Source organism: Leptonotus elevatus, chromosome 4 (genome assembly GCF_054856555.1).
Source record: "Leptonotus elevatus isolate MCC_2025b chromosome 4, RoL_Lele_1.0, whole genome shotgun sequence".
NCBI lineage: Eukaryota > Metazoa > Chordata > Actinopteri > Syngnathiformes > Syngnathidae > Leptonotus > Leptonotus elevatus.
Genome location: NC_141242.1, coordinates 9,438,113 through 9,457,628, shown reverse-complemented (window position 1 = coordinate 9,457,628; position 19,516 = coordinate 9,438,113). Strand labels below are relative to the sequence as shown.

The 19,516-nt window shown below is 41.8% G+C and overlaps 1 protein-coding gene across 1 annotated transcript in view; it reads right to left on the bottom strand.

Annotated features, from left to right (window-relative positions):
• LOC147175436 (insulin-like growth factor 1 receptor) overlaps positions 1–19,516 on the bottom strand; it is an 88,220-nt gene that overhangs the window by 64,138 nt on the left and 4,566 nt on the right. The window contains exon 2 of the mRNA XM_086072847.1: positions 13,926–14,480. Within this exon, the coding sequence (XP_085928973.1) occupies positions 13,926–14,480 (555 nt within the window). The remainder of the gene's footprint in view (positions 1–13,925; positions 14,481–19,516) is intronic.

The following is a 19,516-nucleotide window of genomic DNA, read 5'->3' as shown; positions in this document are numbered from 1 at the left end:
TGACAAACAAATCCATGAGAAGTGACTTGGAAAAAAAGTAGAAATTAAGAGGTCTTCGCAACCCTTCTTTATGAGGAATGAATCAATGTGACTACCGAACTTTGACAAACTCCTCCTACTTTGAATGGTAAAGGCAAAGAAACAATTTCCCCATCTGTTTGGGACACCTTGTGCTTCTTTTGTAGCGTAATCTAAAATTTCTGGAGAAAAATGAGTGTAAAATCTTTGCACCAATTTCTTACTTTTAGCCACGTTTCAGAATGTCATTAAAGTGGTTATCAGTGTGCCCTCTGGTGGACAAAATGTGTAACAACTACAGTTTGTGTTGTACTCATGGGCCAAATTGCAGTCCCAGATGGGCCGGTTATGGCCCGCGGGCGGTATGTTTAACACCACTGACTTAGAGTTTTCATGTAAAAACACAGGATGGCCGGAGCTGAGACTGTACAAGTATATCCATATTGACTACAGTAATTTCTGTACTATAAGCCGCTTTTTCACTTGCGTTCGACCCTGCGGCTAATACAAAGGTGCGGCTTATCCATCAGATCACAAGGGGGCGCACTATATAGGAAGCGCAAGAGCGTCAGGCAGAGCAAAACAAACCAAGTGAGCCCAAATACAGTAAAAGAGACAGAACGAGAGCGAGACAATTTGCGCCCTCATTATGGAGAAGAAGCAGCATTAAAACACCTGCGGCTTAGAGTCGGGTGCAGCTTATATGTGTAACAAACTCGAGTGTTCCCCCAATTTAGTTAGTGCGGCTTATGGTCAGGTGCGCCTTATAGTCCAGAAATTACTGGTATATAAATGACTGAAATTCTTGTGGGTTTTTTTTGTTTGACATTTCCTCAACGACTTGTGTGTTCAATCCAATATGTACACTTGATAAAGCATCCTGTGGAATGTCAATATTTCATAAAACAAACAGTCTTTTATTTTGAAACAGTTTCACCAAATAAAAGGTGGGAGCAAAAATCTCATGAAAAGGAAGAAAGTCCCCCATTTTGTTAACGTTTACACAATTCCATCAAATTTATGAGGCCCATGTTAGGTCATTGAAACCTTGAATGCTCATCTGGATAATAAAAAACGAAACAGACGTTGGACAAAATTCTGGGGGCTTTCCTTCACAGAAGCACCAACACTGGTCCATGATTCCACACACAGGAGGAGGAGGAGGAAAGAAAAGAGGAAGATAATAGCACGTATTACACAGGGAGCCAGGTGGAATGCAAAAACAACACTCTTTACACAAGCAAGCGCATGCCTTTTCCGGAAGAACCGAGTCACCTTTTACAGTGAATACCTCAATGGAACTATTCCCAGGAACATCTTCTACTGGGTTATAGAGAGGAAAGTAGTCCAAGCAATATGCCTAAATGCAAATTCTTCTGTTCTGAAAAAAACAAAGCACCCCTTTGAGCATTTGTCAACATTCCAGCCTTAATCCAGCTGCCTACAGACCATCTAATAGGTCATAAAAGGCAGAAGGACAACAGCAGTGTTTGCATGCAGGGCGTGGGCCGGTCCGACATCAGTCACGTCGAGTCAGGCAGCTGAGACGAAAGGAAGGAGGCGACCAAGGCAAGCGCAAGCACGCCTGAAAAGTGACCTCAGGTATACCTGTTCCAGGTGTGATTGAGTTTCCGTCCAGGTGGTGCTCCCCACTTCGGTATACAGTCTTTCCTCTATTGTATCAGGGTTCCATGTTTGCCAACGTTTTTTCAGGGTTGAAATTTTTACTGTCCAAATGCCTGTTGGGTATTGCTATATGGTTTGTTTGTATGTGTTGCCGCTCTGTGTGTGCTAAAGTAGCAATTGTTTGAAGGGTTATAATTAGGGATGTTCAACACCAATTTTTTTTCCAGACAAATACCAGTACGAGTACTCAACTCTTGAGTAGTCACCGATAACGACACCGGTCTTTCTTCTTTTAGCTTAAAAAATATTGTCTCCCAACATTGTTAAATTTTATTGCAAGAATATGTAGTTGGACCCTTGCGTATTATCCATCCACTACCATGAAGGCCTGCTAATCATGAACATCCTGTGAGTGAAAAGCCAATTTAGGAAGGATGAATGAGGATGGCGGCAGCTCCCAGGTGACGCAGCCTTTCCCCATTTCTGCAAGCGGAGCGAGAGCTCCAGTAGGAGGGGATGGTCGGACCTCCAGAGACCTCTATATTTATCTGACACAGTAACAAGCCGCTGTCAGGCTGCGGCATGGTGCAGTACAGCTGCAAAGGTTCCCACCGTGCAAACATCACCGCAACTCTCATCCTCTATTTGGATCCGGGAAGGGATGACGGGCGGAATGTCATCACTTTGTGACTCATAGCGCAAACGGGAAAGAACAATGGTTGCCTCATCAGCAGGACTTCACAAAACACATGTTTCAAATTTGAGAGCTGGCACCTCCGACCTCAAATGCCCCCCCACCAACCCCCCCAAGTCCAACAAAGGAACAACTGGTGATCTCTGTTGTTTGTGTTTGTTTTCCACGGGCTTACTGAGGCGGCTGGCCAAGGAGCTGATGCCCATGCCAAAAGAGCTGGGGAGGCCGCCACCTGCGCACATTAGCCAGCATGCTGACAACTGCGCCGGACCCCCGAGGGATCCCTCCCGTGAAGACTGAAGAGAAACGGGAAGGAGGTGGTGAAGGTCATTTTGAACAGCGTAAGACAAGGGACTATTTTATGGATCATCTTCCGTCTTTGAAGCATGCAGCCCTATCGCCCAAGAGCAATTCCTTCACATCCACACAATGTTCCCTATAACTGTAAACAACCACATTCACTGGCATCCGTGAAAATTTACCAACCATTGATCTTGTCATAGCGCTAGAAGTAAAGAAAATGGACAGTGAGGCTTGGCTATGGTGAAGTTGGTTAGGTATTAAATCTTGAACAAACAACTTGAGCTAATCCATTTTCAATCGTAGTTAATCCGGGCAGGGCCAAAGTTCAAATTCTTTAGCACTACCCACAAAAAGCACAACACTAGAAATGTTATATTTGTGTTTCATCGATTAATAATTCACGTGATAGTGATATCCAATACAGAAACATGAGTTGATGCCAGTGACTGCCGATGCTAAAGGCTAAATCGCTTGCTAGACCACCGTGTTACAGCATGTATTAGCTACAGTGCTCGTTTCATTAAGCCCTTTTCACACTGTACTTAGCAGGGCGCAGGGCGTCATCGTCAAACTAATTCATTGTTTATGTAGTGAGGGGCAGGCACACCGGAATAGAGCTGGGCGGCATAGCTGTGATGGCAAGACACCTCAAATTAAAAATATAGGGGTGATTTTTTTTGCCATTTTGGCAGACTTATTTAAAGGTAACAGCATGACGACAATGGAGGAAACCTTAACAAATGTGGCGTCTCACTGTTCCGAGGTCTGGAACACACTAGAGATTACGTGTTTAAATACAGTACTTCCTGCTCAGCCTAAAATATCATACCTTAACGCAGTCTTAAACTTTTCAAGTTCCCACCAAGCCATTAGTAAAATGAGCATAGGCAGGGTTTTCTTTCGCAACAATGAATGACATATTTTAAAAGTGTGGTCTACTTCTCATTTAAACCATCGGCAAAAGTTTTGTGCTTACGAGGGACTTCCAAATATGGGCACACAGGAAACCAGGGCACTGTCGTGTTTCCACCTTTTAGCGAGGACCTTTCACACTGAGCTACTGCAGTGTGAAAGGGGCTTTAGGGTCAGGGGTAAGCTGGAGCCTTAGATCCTTGGAACAGACTCTGTATCGGACAAGACTTAAAATCAAGAGACTCGACTAAGGCTTGTGCCAAAAATGACTACTATGAAGTAGCAATAAAAAGGAGCTTAGCATCCAGTTAAATGCTAACTATTCATATTCATAATTGTTCATTTAAGTCATGCACAGGCATGTTATGTCACTGCCAAGTTGGCCCAGCCATGTGTGAATGACTGTGTTATATGGAGGCATGGGGGTGGGGAGTCCAGGATGGACAAGGAGGCTGAGAGGCGGACCGACAAACCCACCAGCCCACCACCGCCACCCATCGTGCTTCCTGCCATTTAAAGCAGTACTGAGGGGAGAACTACCGCCAAGGGCCCCCACAGCACCGGGAGAGGAAGTTATGCGATTCAAGCAGATTTATGAATGAGTGGTGAAAGCAAAAGGATGAGTCACGGCCTCCGCGCTGCGCAACCAGACGGCACCGCGGCTTCTGGGTGCCTCTAGTAGGCAACACTTTTGGGTTTTGACACAAACAGTCACGTTGTGCGCGAGCATTCGTGGCCTCTTTTAGCGTACGGGTCAAGCTCAAGTTAAGAGATGAAGAAAAAAAAAACAGGCAATCAAACCGAGAACCTTTGACAGGGCTTATTTATAGGCCTCTAAAGCAGCAGTCATCACTGCATGAAAAGGCCTGCTGTTCATATTTAGACACACTTTACAACTGTGTCATCGAAAATGATTTGCTAGCATGCTATCAAATTAAAACATGATGTAAAAAAACAACAACCGAAACCCAGTTTCACGAACGGTTTGGTTTTATTTTGTTCAGCGTTTTCATTGTTAAAAGTCCCTAAAGGGTCATTGGTTGCAGGAATGTAAACAGGATGGAACCAAAGACAGGTTGGCAGGGTACAAGCATACCAATAATCAGGCCAAATACGAGCATGGTTTGCCCCCGTCCCACCAACATGTTAAAGGCTTGATTATTGGATAAAGATTATCCTGAGCCGCGATCAAGTGAATCAAAGAGAGAGACAAGTGATCTCTTAAAACGGGAGCAACTGTGTTGCGGAGGACGCCGAAGGAGTCCGAACAGAAAGAACCGCAAACAAGCCCAGCCAAGTCAGAATGACAAGAGGAGGACGCGCATCACGTTATATAAGTTGTTTTTATGACTCAGCTGTGTTGGGTACCAAAAGTAAAAGCACTTGATCCGCCGTCTCAAGAGAAGACGATGGATCCGATTAGTCGGACGTCTGTCAGGTGGCAGGCGTGGATGACGGATGGAGTGGAGGATCTTTGGCATTAACGCTGGCAGGCTGCCCACGCTGCCGACTAAACGGAGCGCAGTGCGAACGCTGGGTGTGTGGGCAAGCAGACTCGGATGCTCAATTGCACTTTTGCAAGTCAGAAATTTCAGATGTAGGCTATTTCCAATGTTTTCTGCAAAGTAATATTCCTGTTCAGAGACTTTCTGTCTGCTCCGGTTATGTTGCTTTTTCTCATGATCGGTTTAAGACAGAACTCTGGTCTTATGGTGGCCTACACTCACACTGGGCCAATCAACAATACCACCATTTGTGACCCATAAAACCTGATATTTCGGTAACATCGTAAACCGAAAAACGCTTGTACACGTGAGAAAACAACTCACTGAACTTATCAGTCGGAAGGAGTAACTTTATCCTCAAAATATTCAAATTAAACCGCAAATCTGCACAACTGCTAAGCAAACAGCAATAAATGACTTATTTGAACTTGATTGGCCAGGATCTGCTAATGTTGAATAAAAATTATAATAATAGTAAAAAATATTTAGCAGCAGCATATCAGTTGAAAATGTCAAATAGCTGACCAGAATTCAAGTTCAGGTTCTGTGTTCCCTCGCGACCCAGCGAGCGGGAATCGTACTTGAAAGACAGAAAAACTCTCATTCCAATAAAGCACAACGCATAAAATTCCTAACACCTCCAACGTTCGCTAAATCTTTATAACAGGCATGAAGGGAGCACGGTCTCACTACAGGGAGAATAAATCATGCAGAAGCCCCATAAATCCATCAACAGGGATTCTCTTTGGCTACTCTTGGTTTGTTTTCCAGTAAAAAAAAAAAGAAAAAGAAAAAAAAAAGACGACAATACAAAATGAAGGTTCCTCAAAACAGATCAAGATGACCATCAACATCATCTCCGTAACTATCAAATAATATCTGCATAGTTTTGGTAAGATACGGGTTTTCATATCACACACTACACACGCCGCCCGTAAAAAAAAAAAATGTTAAACTCCCACCCGTACTATAAAATAATCTTAGGTCAAAGCGCTCCGCCTGGAGATATCCAGTGGTTCTCTGGCAAGGAAGACGTAAACATGATCAAATGCAAAAAAATAATAAAATAAATGTCTCTTGGGTCAGCGCAGAGGATCTTTCAGCATGCAAGGCTGCAAAATGCTTTAACGCCGTAGACACGCCGTGTTAGGTTCAAGACAAGGACACACAGACACGAAAAAAAAAAAAAAAGCCAAGCACTCAACGTCTTCCTGAGCAAAATATCAAAACATTTTCTTACTAGACCGCCAGAGAGATTTCTTCCCAGATATCCCAATGAAACATTTGGGAGGTGTTGTTCTTTAATCACCAATTAACTAAGAGTCTGGACTGTAAAATGAATATTCTAATTCAATACCGCGCTGACATTTAAACGGGAATTTATAACATTCACAGATGGAATGACCTATATGGAAAAAGATTAAGATAATTGAAATTTACAAATAGCAATTTAAGAAAATGTAGTCAAATTGTTTTGACATTAATTCATTCAACATACTAAAATCAATCAAGAAAACAATTATGTATTGTAGGGCTTGACGGAGTCAATCGGCTGATTATGGAGCTTCAAACATCAACCCAAAAATAATTGACCAAATGGCCGATGTTTGCCGATTATTTTTATCTTTATGTCCTAGAGCTGGCATTTTATCATGATTTCGATTCTTTAAAACATTATAATCAAAGAAAAATGATTAATGTGCAGAATGGTGCGGCGTTTTGCCAAGTTCCCGATATTGTAAAAGTACCCTGAATGCACCATATTGCCTGCATAACAAGTGTGTATTCTGAAAAAAATAAAAAATAAAAATAAAATGACACCCATTGAAAATGCATTAGGAGTGAAAATAAGATTTTATGCATTATGTATTTTTTTAATTAATCAGCAGATTAAATAGGTAATTGCTGGGGGGTGCTTCCTGACAAAAATTGGTATCGGCATCATCGAAAAAAAATTCTAGCTAATATATTGGTTATATTTTCTAGTCATTCTATATTTCTAGAACAACTTCTACAAAACAGCTTTCTATTAAAAGGTGACAAGGCAAGAAGTTTAGGATTTTTTTAGATTTTGGGTGGTTTCTGCCCTGTATCTCACCAGGCTTGATCCACCCCTGCACTAAATCGCGACCAAATCCGATCTCCACATTCGGAACCAAAACAAGACAAAGTGTAGCTTTTTTTTAAACAGTTACATTAGAATCATTGTTCATACATCGGACCCTGACACAGAACAGAACGTGGAAGTTCTTTTTTCTCCTTTAAAATTTAATTATGTATTTATTCACCAGTGTTTTGGAGAAAAATGATGTGAATATTTGTTTGCATCTAGAAAACCTTTACAGTACATAAACCCATTTATTAGTGGCACTTATTTTTGTGACTCCATTCTCACTCTGCCCACTTCCGCCATTTTTTTTTAACTAGCTTAGCAGGATGTGTCAAATGTTTTTTGGGGGGGCCGCCGGAAAGTGGATGTCGGGCCGCAAATAGCCCCCAGGCTGCAGTTTGGACACCTCTGTGAGGCAGGCATACTAACTGTAGTCCAGTACGCTGTTTTACATAATTTGACATACATTTGTTTTAATCACAAATCTTTATTAATGGTCAGTCTTATTGAAATGAACTATTACAATAAATGACCTGTCGTGTATATATTTTCAAGTTCTAGACTTCGCCCCGAAGAAAGTTTCCGTAAGTTGTCTAAACTTTCAATTGGGGACCCCTGGGTCCTAAAATGTGTGAAGAGGTTCTGCTGCCTGTCTAATTGTGAACGACCTCCCGACAATGTGGCTTTGGGCTCATTTGCCGGCCCGTCTGAGGCAAACACAAGACCTGTGGGGGCTGTTTGAAGCAGGCCAGACACTTTTTAGTCACGGGACCACCCCCACCCCCCCTACAAACTCCAAGCAAACAGCGTGTAATGTCAGAGGATCCGAGGCCTGAGCAAACAAGCCAGTTGGCCGGCGCCGCAGTGATGAGAGGAGGGCTCGGACAAGCGCTATCTGACAGGCGGAGATGTTAACAGCTCTCGATAAGCGGCGTGGAGGAAAGCAGGAAGCGGCAGAGGAGAGACTGACAAGGACAAGCGCAGATACGGGGAGGGGAGTGATGGTTTACTCTAAGGCAGGTTTTTTTTTTACTCCTCCCAGCATGTATTTTTTTTCTTTTAAATGAAAGCTAAACGCAGTCGATTATTTTGATTGTAGATCCTTTTAAAGACTTGTATAATCCCAATAAAGAATGTTTTAAGTTATTTGAAGTCAAAATGATGTACTAAACACTTTACAGGAGAGTGAAACATTGAGTCGTAGATTTGTGTTGCGGTAATGTTCTGCCACTAGATGGCATTAGTGTTGCATGTTGCACATTGGTGACAAAAAGAAGTACACTTTTCTTTTCAAATTTCGAGCAATTTGTGTTTGGAACATGAAGCAACTTATGGACTCCGGGCCATTTTGTTTATTGTAAATTAAAAATGATTAGAGACGGGCAATACCAGGTACTCGCAACGGATATCGATACTAGTATTAGCCCGCGCTCTTGTAGCCATTTTTCGGTCAGGAAGAACTGGGGGGGGAACGAAAGTTTTGTTCCGTCTCGTTCGTTTCCTGTGTTGTCTCCTTATGAGGTAACACTTGTTCATTTCATCACTTCCGGCAGCGCCATTTCGGTGTGCGTTACTGAGAATAAGTAAATACTCTCGTTGTGAGTAATATCATCCATATCTGTGGTTCGATGCGCGTTACATACGTGTATAGCTCGCGTAACTTCACAGTGTTTAATTGCCTCGTTTACATTTGCTGCTTTTTTTCTGGCCACTGGATTATTCGTTTTATCTCATTTAAAAAATATATATTTTATTGTGTGCTCTATGCAAAATGACTTATGAACAAATTGAAAAAAATATAATTGCCATTAATTTCATTAAATTTTAAGGAAATTTGCTGTAGTTGGGATATATATGTCTTTTTTTTATTATCTGTCACTGTTTTGGGGAAATTGTATGTATCATAAGTACTAATGGTATCAGCCCTTGTTATCAGAATTGGTGAGTACTGAAGAATTGAGTATCGGTCTAAAAAAAAGTGGTATAGAACGTCCCGAACATTTATCATTGCTAAATTGTGTTTCAGTGAATAAAGCATGAATAACAATTGTATTTTTATTTTTTTAATGTCTCTGGACATTGTATTTAATGCATTTTAATGCCATGCAAGACCTTAATTTCAGCAAAATCCATTTAATAATCGTCAATGTTTTTAATGAGCCGCGGAAACCTTGTTTTGGAGTTTCTTATTTTTTACCTGTGCAACTTTTGAGGTTTTTAATCTAATGTTATGTTTACCTGCACATTTTCCCCTTTACTTTTATTTTAACATGCGCAACTTTTGTTTTTCTTTTCAACGTCTGACGAGCACAATGATAAGCGATAATTTATTCTACTGCTGTTTCCACTCCTCCGATTGCTTCACTTTGGCGAGATCTTATTCTCGAGCTGGTATACTTGACATTTGTCTGACATTTCCCCCCCTCTGAGCCGCTTTTTCACACGGCTCGTCAGTCACAGCCTCACTCCCACTCCCACTACCGCTCCCGCTTCCGCTTAGGTCGGCCGCCCCGATGGAGCATAAAGCCGCCTTATTGTGTCCACCGCCGTTATGCAAAGTGTCATGTTGTCTGGCGAGTGGACAAACATGTGGCGGGCAGATCGTGAACAAGACGCGGAGGGCCCGGAGGGTTACGGCGGTGCGCTGCAGGCAGACAACAGGCTCCCTCGCCTCATGGAGTGTAATTAAAGAGGAGGCTGGGCCGTATTGACGAGGAAAACCGCTGCATGCCCTTGAAGGAACATCTGCACTGGAGAAAAATAAGCCAATTATGTCGGTGCGTGTGCGTGCGCAGGAAGGAGACGGCCATTACATGAAGTCTTTAAAGCAACTGCTCCGAGCAATCTTCAACTGTTTTTCCACCTTACACATGTGACATGGAATTCACTTTAAAGAGGGCATCTTCATTCATTTCATTTGAGTATCTGGTGCGCTTTCCTAACTAGTGTAAAACTACACAACTCGGTATATCTTTCGTGAGCCTGTGAATGAGTTGTTCCAAATGGTGGTGTAAGAGTAGGGCTCATTTACATAATCCCGCCTACCACTTGGTTTCTTCTTGGCCCTTTCCAAGTCCGTTTCACTAACTGACAGGTGTAGAGGTGCAACCATTACTCGATGACTATTATCAAATGAATCGATAATTATTTTTATAATCCGGGGATTGTTTAGGTTTCTTTTCGCTCAAATGCTGAGAATTTCGACTCCTCAACAGTAAATATTGTCCGATTTCTGTAGTCCTCCATGAAAGCAGACTGATTATCCGATTATGAAACAATTGTTTTGACTTTGGAAAACAATTATCAACATTCTTGCCGATTTTCCTTACGTTACAGACCAAACCAGTTACGTAATTAATTTATGTGTGTGCACAAATCTGGCTCCGTACTTTGTGAAGTTTTCTTGTCCTCCCGATTCTTGCGTTCATTTCTCTAAGTCGCTGGTGTCCAAACTAAGGCTCGGGGTCCATTTGTGGTCCTCCGTCCATTTTTTTAGTGCAGTGGTTCGCAACCTTTTTTCAGTGATGTACCGCCTGTGAAATATTTTTTCAGCCAACCTGATTGGAATTTTTTTTTTTTTACCGTGCTGTACTATCATTGTCTGATTTATTATTAAACTTTGGAACTCTACTTGTATTTATGTGGTCTTTTGAACTATTTGGAAATAAAAAATATGTAACAAAAAAAAAAAACATAGATAATGTAATTATAAATAAAGATTTGTGCACAGAATATAAATAAAATAATAAATAATTAACTGAATTTTAAATAAAGTTTTCAAGTGATTGACAGGTGGCAAATGACAAGTTGGGTCGAACCATTCTTGTATGGGGGAAATGCTGGGTTTTTAGGACACTGAAATTCAATTGCCTACTGAATAGAAAATATATTTTTAGAAATATTGACATATACTTTTAAAAGATATTTTGAAATCTCATGTACCCCCCTGAAGTGCCTTCACGTACGCCCAGGGGTGCTCTTACATCCATTTGGGAACTGCTGTTTTAGTGGACCGCATATAGATAAATGTAAAATGACCCCTTCAAAGTAAAGTCTCCACATACTTCGTTGGGAAACAAATAAAGTCATGCAAGCCTGTAACACGACAATATTACTCTGTTGCTGCTACGGTCAAGCTGCCGTCTGTCCGACGGCCGCTTCTTATTTTCCCACAGTGTCCCTCCCTCGTGCCTTTATCTGCAGCCTTGAGACTTCAAGACCCCTCTAGATGAATGTGTTTAGCCTGACCTCGGCCCGGGCCTCTGAGAATGCTTGAAAACATCCTCCAGCGTGACAGAACAACAGAGGGTTTTCGCCATATAACAGCACAGGCGCACCTCCCGCACGGGAGAAACCGCCGGGGCTCCAAGGTCACATTAACTCAATGGAGCCATTGACAGCATGGTAGCCGTTTGTAGATAGCGGAAAAGCCTCAAACGACATCTATTTCCAAGCAACGTAAATCTTTTAATTCCATTGCCCGGCGGTTTATGGATCATAACAATCGATGGCAGCACAAGGGTCAGCCAAGCACGTTCACAAATCAACTGAAAGCACAATAAAGTCCATCAGGAAGCAGAAGGAGAAGTCAGTAGAGAAAGGTCGCTAGCTTTATTTCCACTGCTTGTTCTGGGGGGGGGGGGGGGGGCTGCGCGGAGGAAACATTTTCCCACCATTACATGCGGACAAAAGGAGCTGAAAGGTAGAGAGAAGTTGGAGAAAAAAAAACATTTCTCAATGAATTTCTACATGATTTATCTTTGTGATATGAGATATTAAGACTTCATCCACCAAACTCTTGAGTGAGATTCTTGTGACACTGACTATTTAGCATATAAAGGCTTTGGAAACTAGAATGAGGGACCCCCGACGAAAACCCATCATTGGCCTCTTTATAGCGCAACAATAAAGTGCGTGACCTCCCCCGTACGCTTGAATAATCATCGCTGACCACGACCTCTGGAAGACAATGTTGTGAACAGTGCATGGGTGGCCAAAGGAAGCAAGCCGAGGAAGAGAAACATAATATGCTGAGGACTCCGCTACAGCAATCTTTCAAATGAGTGTCTAAGCTCCTCCCACATTAGAGGCCAAAGGCAAAAGATCTTGGGAATGTCGCATCGCCCATTTATCCGGGATACATGCTTCTGGAAGTTCCGATTGGGGTTCATTTGTGTGAATTCCCAAAATGGCTGACTTACTGAGACTAAGACTAAGACTCTTTCATCTGCCCTGTTATGATGTACATGTGCACTCCATTAGGTGATTTTTTTTCTAACTTTCAAAGTATTCCTGAAAATCCTCATCAACCTTTGATGCCATGCTCCGCCTACATTAGATAACGTGGACAAAAGCTTGACAATTTAACATCGTCGACCTGTCTAGGTCATCGGCAACATTATCCCCCAAGGACCACATGAGTAGCCCCGGGGACCTGTTCTAAAATGAGCTCACCAGTGATGGTAGAGGATTTTCTAGGAATGTTGTCGAAGTGAAACCGTAAACACTTGGAGAGATTCATAAAAAATAATGTACTGCATATTTCCTAAATAATGAGAAATCATTAACATCAGTTTCGTAATGAATATCACTTGTTATTAATAACAACATATAGAGCTTATAGTTGAGCAAATATGTTATTTCAGAAGTGTGTATCAAACTGGTAGGTAAGTAGATCATAGTTTTAAAAATATTGGCGATCCCTGGTCTAGGATACAAAACGGTATTCAGTAGTTGAATAATAACCAAACGCAATGTAAAAAATCCACATGAAACACATCATTAAATTAGTTAGCATACTAGCCAATACTAGCAACTAGCATAAACTGGCGCGACATCACACGCGAGCAAACAGGTATGCTACAATGTACAATAAACACTTGCCACGGGCATCCTAAGAGATTAAACTCACCTTTTGGCTTCGACACACAATAAGAAACGAATAAGAATGTAGGCATGTCGGCAATATAGGCATATATCTGTAACTGTGAAGTTTTACGGCATGAGGGAACGCTAACTGCTTGAGAGAAGCAAAGGAAAACACAGCTACTTGCCAGCTGCATTTAATGGCCGCTCAAAATAGAAAACGCAATCATTAAACAAAACGCTAACAACGGCTAATAATTCAACAATGTGGGCTTTCTAACAGAGAGGGCCGTTGATACTTGACCTGCGTAGTGACGATTACACTGAAAAACTCACTTCTGTCAGTACTGACAGACTAATAACGCTTAATTGCTAAATGCTAATTACCCAAGCTAAACTTAGCTCCTCCTTGATATACAAAGCTACACTTCAACAATCTTACTTCACACCAATTACTACTTTCTGGGGGGTTTCTTCTTCAAGTCATATGACCCTCCTCTGAACACATGACGCGACCACTGGATGAGAGTTAAAACAGGGATGACCCTCCACGGCATGCTTCAATATGCCCTCTTTCACAAATCGTAAAAAAAGGAAGAAAAAAAAAAGGCCCTAAGGCAAATATTTAACTGACAAGGTCCAGACAGGTAAACTAGCTGGTTTCTTGGCAGAGCAGCGGAGGCCTCTCTAATACCTGCATCTCTATACCGCTGCGCTCCATAAATAGCTGGATCCGAAGGAACGAGGAGTGCCTATAATGAACAGAGCGCAGATGTTTGCACTAGCAAGGTGAGGACGACGGAAATGAAGGGAAAACACGGGGCGGCTCAGAGAGATTTGTCCGTTGCGGTCTGCTGGGATGGAAAGAACAAAAAGCGGCAGTAGCGCTTACCTTTCTGCCGCTTGTTTGAGGTCCAGCATCGGTACTCTTGTTTGTTATTGAAGGACAGCAGGTTGTCCTCCATCATGCCCGGGCAGACGTTGTCGCACTCCTTGGCCTTCTTATTGCCACTCACGATGTTGTTGAAGTCGGCGTTCATGATGAGAGACCAGTCCACAGAGTCCAAGTAACACAGCTCGGGGTTCTTCTCGATCCGGATGGCCCCGCGCGTGATGTTCCTCAGGTTGTATAAGCCGATGTCCTTCAGGCTGGTCATCTCATAGATCACCAGAGCGTAGTTGTAGAAGAGGTTACGTCCGCGGATGACGCTCAGGTTGGGGAACAGCGTGCTCAGGCTATCCAGGCCCGGGATGCGGAACAGCAGCAGGTAGTCGGTGATGACGGTCAGCTTGGGGAAGCTGAGCGAGCGGAACACTTCCTGGTTCTTGGTTTTGCTGTTGTTGGTCTTGATGAGGAGGATCTGCAGGTAGCCCTCCACCACCGTGCAGTTCTCCAGCCGCTTGAACTCGCTGATGTCGTTCCGGATGTCGATGCTGGGGCCGCAGACTGCGATAAAAAACGGAGGGACACGCGTCAATGAATGGTGAAGGACAAATTCTTTCCCAGGTCGAGCTCATGACGAATGCCATCGAAAAGGATTTCATCTATACCAGTTCCAAAACATACGTTTTTAAGAATGCATTTTTAGCAAAGAGAAATTGTGAGGCACTTTAGTCAAGACAAACCAAATTAATTTTATTAATGCAGCACTTTTCATATCGTACCGTGTGTTGAAAACGCAACACAACGTGCTTTACGGAGATTTTTAAAAAGCCAATGGAAATTAGAGATCGACCGATAATGGTTCTTTCAAAACCAATACTACGCCGATTGTTAGGGGAAATATTGGCATCAAAAGTTGAAAAGTTACAAACTCCAATTCATAACTTTATTGAAATGTCTTTAAGCACATGCAGTATTTATTGAAATTTAAAATTGTAAAAAAAAAAAAGTTCAGGGAGCAAGTATTCAGCATGTCTTAAAAAGTTACATTAACATTTAAACAAGTAAATACAGTCAACAGTATCTCTGAAAATTTAAATAAGTAGTTTCCTGATTTGAGCCATTATCACTCAGATTATTAAAACAGGCCGATACCGTTATTCGTCAAAATGCAGTATATCGGCACCGATAATCGGTCTTGCCAATAATCGGTCAAGCCGTAATGGAAATCTTCTCATCTTTTTGCAGTTTTGTGCTCTTGCCAATGGCTTGCCTAAATAGGAAAGTAGCACAGTGTCAAGTAAGTATAATATATCTTGACATCGGGTACTAGTTACTAGTTACAGCCCACGGGTCTGTTCTAAAAATAGCTCAACAATGATGGGACATTGTAACTTACTAAAAATAAATAAAACAGAACAAGAATGTTAACAATTATTTATGTATTACACAACACAATTTTGTTTACAAGTAGTATCAATTGGGGTGGGGGGGCGTGGTTGAATTGTTGAATTTGCCTACTGTTTATATAGAAACATATTTCATCAAAGAAATAGTTTGACAATGGCATATCTTGGGTTAGATTGGAGTACGTTTCTGATCCTCTGCATTGAAAAAGCTAGACGTCTGAATGATTGAGTGAACTGATTATTCCCGTATTATTCCCGGTCGAAGCACTGGCAGCATCGGGCAGTTCATCATTTCGGACGTCAAGTAGACCCGAGTCACTTATCGTCACTTGACACCAACCGTGCCTGGAGGCGTCCCGCAAACACTCGCTCACACAAAAATGTTAACAATAAAGACGGCATTCATTATGGACGTCAAGTGACTGTCCCTTTCATTGGCCCTATCGATTACAACGCGGGAATTAACGCAGAGCCATTTTCTCATAACGTAATTGGCTTTTACTGGAAGTTTTGGCAGGGGAGAGGCAGAACATCGGAAACTGTGGCTCGCCTTTCCCACATAGGAGGGCATTAGAGAGTCCATCGCTGGGATGATGTTCCAGACCAACCCCACAAGGACTGAAATCCATCATGTAGAAATAAAAAAGAAATAACTATTTCGACAATAACAAAATATTTGTACAGTCTACCTAAATTCGATTATTAAAGCTAAAAATAAAAATAAAAATAAAAATACAAGACATGAGCTATGCTATTTGCATCTGTTTTCTTAATGTATTTATTCAAAAATGAAAGAAAATGAAGCAAAAAAATAATTTTTATTGATTTTTTCCGCCAAAGACCTAGTAAGCATTTTCGCTCTTCAGGTTATTTTGCCTCACGTCAAAGGTCGGCGCTCAACAGGCGGCGACGCATGCTTAAACCTGTTATGTTCTTACAGAGGCTTAACTGCCGCACAATGTCACAATGTGTGCGTGTCCCAGTAGATCAACTGGACCTCACTGCGCCATCAAGTCAAAACACACGGCGCCGCCGTAAACATAAGGTCCGTTTATCTGCACGCAAAAAGTCCCTGAATGAGCTGAACGAGGTTGTAATTCCAGATCAACTGCAGCCATACAAAGCAAAATAGAGTCCGATTTATTCCCTGCAATCAAACCCGAGGCCTCGGGCTCCCCTTCTCTAGTTTCTTTTACAGTTTTCCGCGAGAAAGGGAGGGGATGGAGCCTCTCACACACAAAGGCTAATTTGTTTGTTAGTAAAAAGAGAAACTCTCTCCCACTACTTCCTGATGAGGCCATTATTATTACAATCTGGGGGGGCGGGGGTGGGGGGGCAGTCTGGAGCAACTGGAGGGTCTGCACTGGGCATTGATGGGCCGTCAGGGCTGGTGACGCCTTCTGGCCCAAACACTATCAGAAGCATTTAAAATATAAAGAACTAAAGAGTCCATTTTCTTTGGTTGCACTGTTTCCAGTATGTGGATGTAAATCTGTCGTGCTGTCTGATGTAACTTAATCCATATGAGCAATGGGGCCATTTCTTTACATAGTTACAAAAGAGAAAACACAACAGGAACAAGAATGAACTTGTAATGTGAGAAGTAAAAAGTTTTCATATTAAGAGGATTCCTCCAGTTAATTGGGAAAAAGTGGTAATATTACAGTTGGAATCAATGAAATGGAATCCTAAAATGAAAGGATGGAGAAGAAGAATGGAAGCTAACACCCCCTCCCCAACCCCCACCCCGTCTCATTAGCCAGGTTAACCACCAGGAATTCCAATCATTTCCATGAAACGGATGGAAGAGGCTGAAATTTAAGCTACCGGCGTTTGTGATGGCCGCCGGCAGGTTGAATCAATTTTTGCCTCCTTCACTCAAAGTACAAAAGGAAATGGCTGGCATTATTTAAAACTAGTTTTGTACTTTTTTCCCTTCCAAATAATGAGCTTTAAAAAAGAAAAAGAAAAAAACACATTTTTTTGACCAGTTAATACAGTTCAAGTTAATAAAAAATTACAAAATAACTACATCAAAAAGTGAGAAATCATCTTCGTGAACGCAATGAAATTAAAAATGACAATGCTTTTGGAAATAATTAAAACTAACTAAAACTACATCTTACGTTTATAAAACTAACAGTCTTAAATAAAAAAAATTATAAAAATAATCGTTTACTTCATTACATATCGTGACTTTTTTTGTTTCGTCTTGCACGCGCCAAATACTCCATACATTGAAATGGAAAAAAAACTCAAACTAATACTAAAACTAGTAAAATACTAAACTAACATTAAACATTTTGGAAAAAATCTAAACTAACAAAACTTGCTTTAAAAACGAATTAAAACTAACTGAATTGATACAACAAAATCCTAAACAAAATACAAACTGATGATAAATCAAAAACTTTTATAATAATGAAACAAATTCCATCAAAGTGTGTGGCTTGAATGGTCAAACAGTAACTCCACCTTTCACACAGCCGATATCACCCAAAAAAAAAAAAAGTTAGCAGGAAAAGTTGTAATGAAACAAAATCAATGAAGTACCCATTCCTCACTTTCACCCATTGACATAAACCAGAAGAACTTGAATGCATCCCATCTTTAGCCCCTCCTCCAAACTCCGGTGCCCATCACAAGCTCAAACCTTTTGCAACCCCCGCACGCTAATCGAAAGCAAGCTTAATAGCCTCCTAATCTGATTTGAATTGTTTAAACGGGGGGGGGGGGGGGGGGGGCTATTTTTAAACTAAATTAGCATCCCTTACAGCGGCCGACGTCGCCAGCGTCAAATATAGACTCTGGGACAGCAAATGTGTGTTGTTGTTTTTTTGCACTGTTTATCATCACGCCGCTGACACAGAGCATTCTGGGTAAACACATAATTGCATCCTTCGCCGGGCATGGAGCTGTAAAGTGCAGCGAGATCAGGAGCCGCATTCTTCTCTCGCGCCATGTTGAGTTCAAGGACAGCCGTTCGCTTTTTTTTGGGCATCTCACAACAACAATCATCAACAACTAATAATATTGCTGCACTGAGAAAGTGGGAGGATTCATTTAATTCTATTTAATTATGTCAGTAAAAAAATAAAAAATAAAGATTGCACACTTCACGTAAAAAGAATAAATAAATTATGGGCAAAATTGTCAATACCAGAGAAGAGGGAAACCAGAATGTTGCCCGGAGTAAAAATTAGTTTGACACCCCCCCCCCCCCCTTCCCAAAAAGCGTTAGCTGTGACGTCAGCGCGTTACACAAGCACAAAAGAATGCAGGAAGTGTTTTGAAAAGAGTACAAAAGCCAAGACGTGGACGCGTAGCGGGAACGTCATGGGGTACCGTTCCCGTCCCATCAGCACCTGCCACATCAGATGGCCGTAATCCTCGGCATACTGGAAGTCATCTGACCGCCGCGGCGTCTGTTGGGCCACTTCCCCTCAGCGGACCTCACTTCAAACACTGGGTGGGGGTTGTGCGGCGTGGGGCCCGCACCGCAACCCAAAACAGTAACGTGACACTCGCAGGCACGGCAAATATCCTCCATCTGTCGGGAAGGCCGGCATGCGTGTCAAATATTTCCACGTCATACTCGATCACGACTTCATACACGGTCGATTACAAGGATTTGTAGGATGGAAGTACATGACCATTGACTGATTCATATTTTGCTTGCGGAATATGAATTAAGCAGCAAAATCCACCCAAGGGGGCGGCCATTTTGCCACTTGCTGTTGACTGGATATAACTTCACAGTCGACCAATCACGACTCACCTCTTTTCTGAGTTTGCTCGTGTGACATTCGCAAGCTGAGCCATGATTGGGTCGAACAACTGTGATGTCATTTTCAGTCGACAGCAAGTGGCAAAATGGCCGCCCCTTGAGATGGATAAAAAGGGGGTGGGTTTTGCTGCTTAACTCAGATTTCGCAAACACCATGTGACTACCAAGGTTATTTTACTTAACGAAAACTAAGGAAAAACGAAAATTCAAAAAACACTTCAGTTAACGAAATAAAATAAAAAAGAAAATGCTTTTTAAAAAACGAAAACTAACTAAAACTACATTTTATTTTTACAAAACTAACTAACTATAATTATAGTGAAAATGTCCCCCGTTTTAGTCTTTGGTAATTAATTTAATACATGAGCCTGTGGAGATGATTTTAAATGTGATTTTAAGTACAT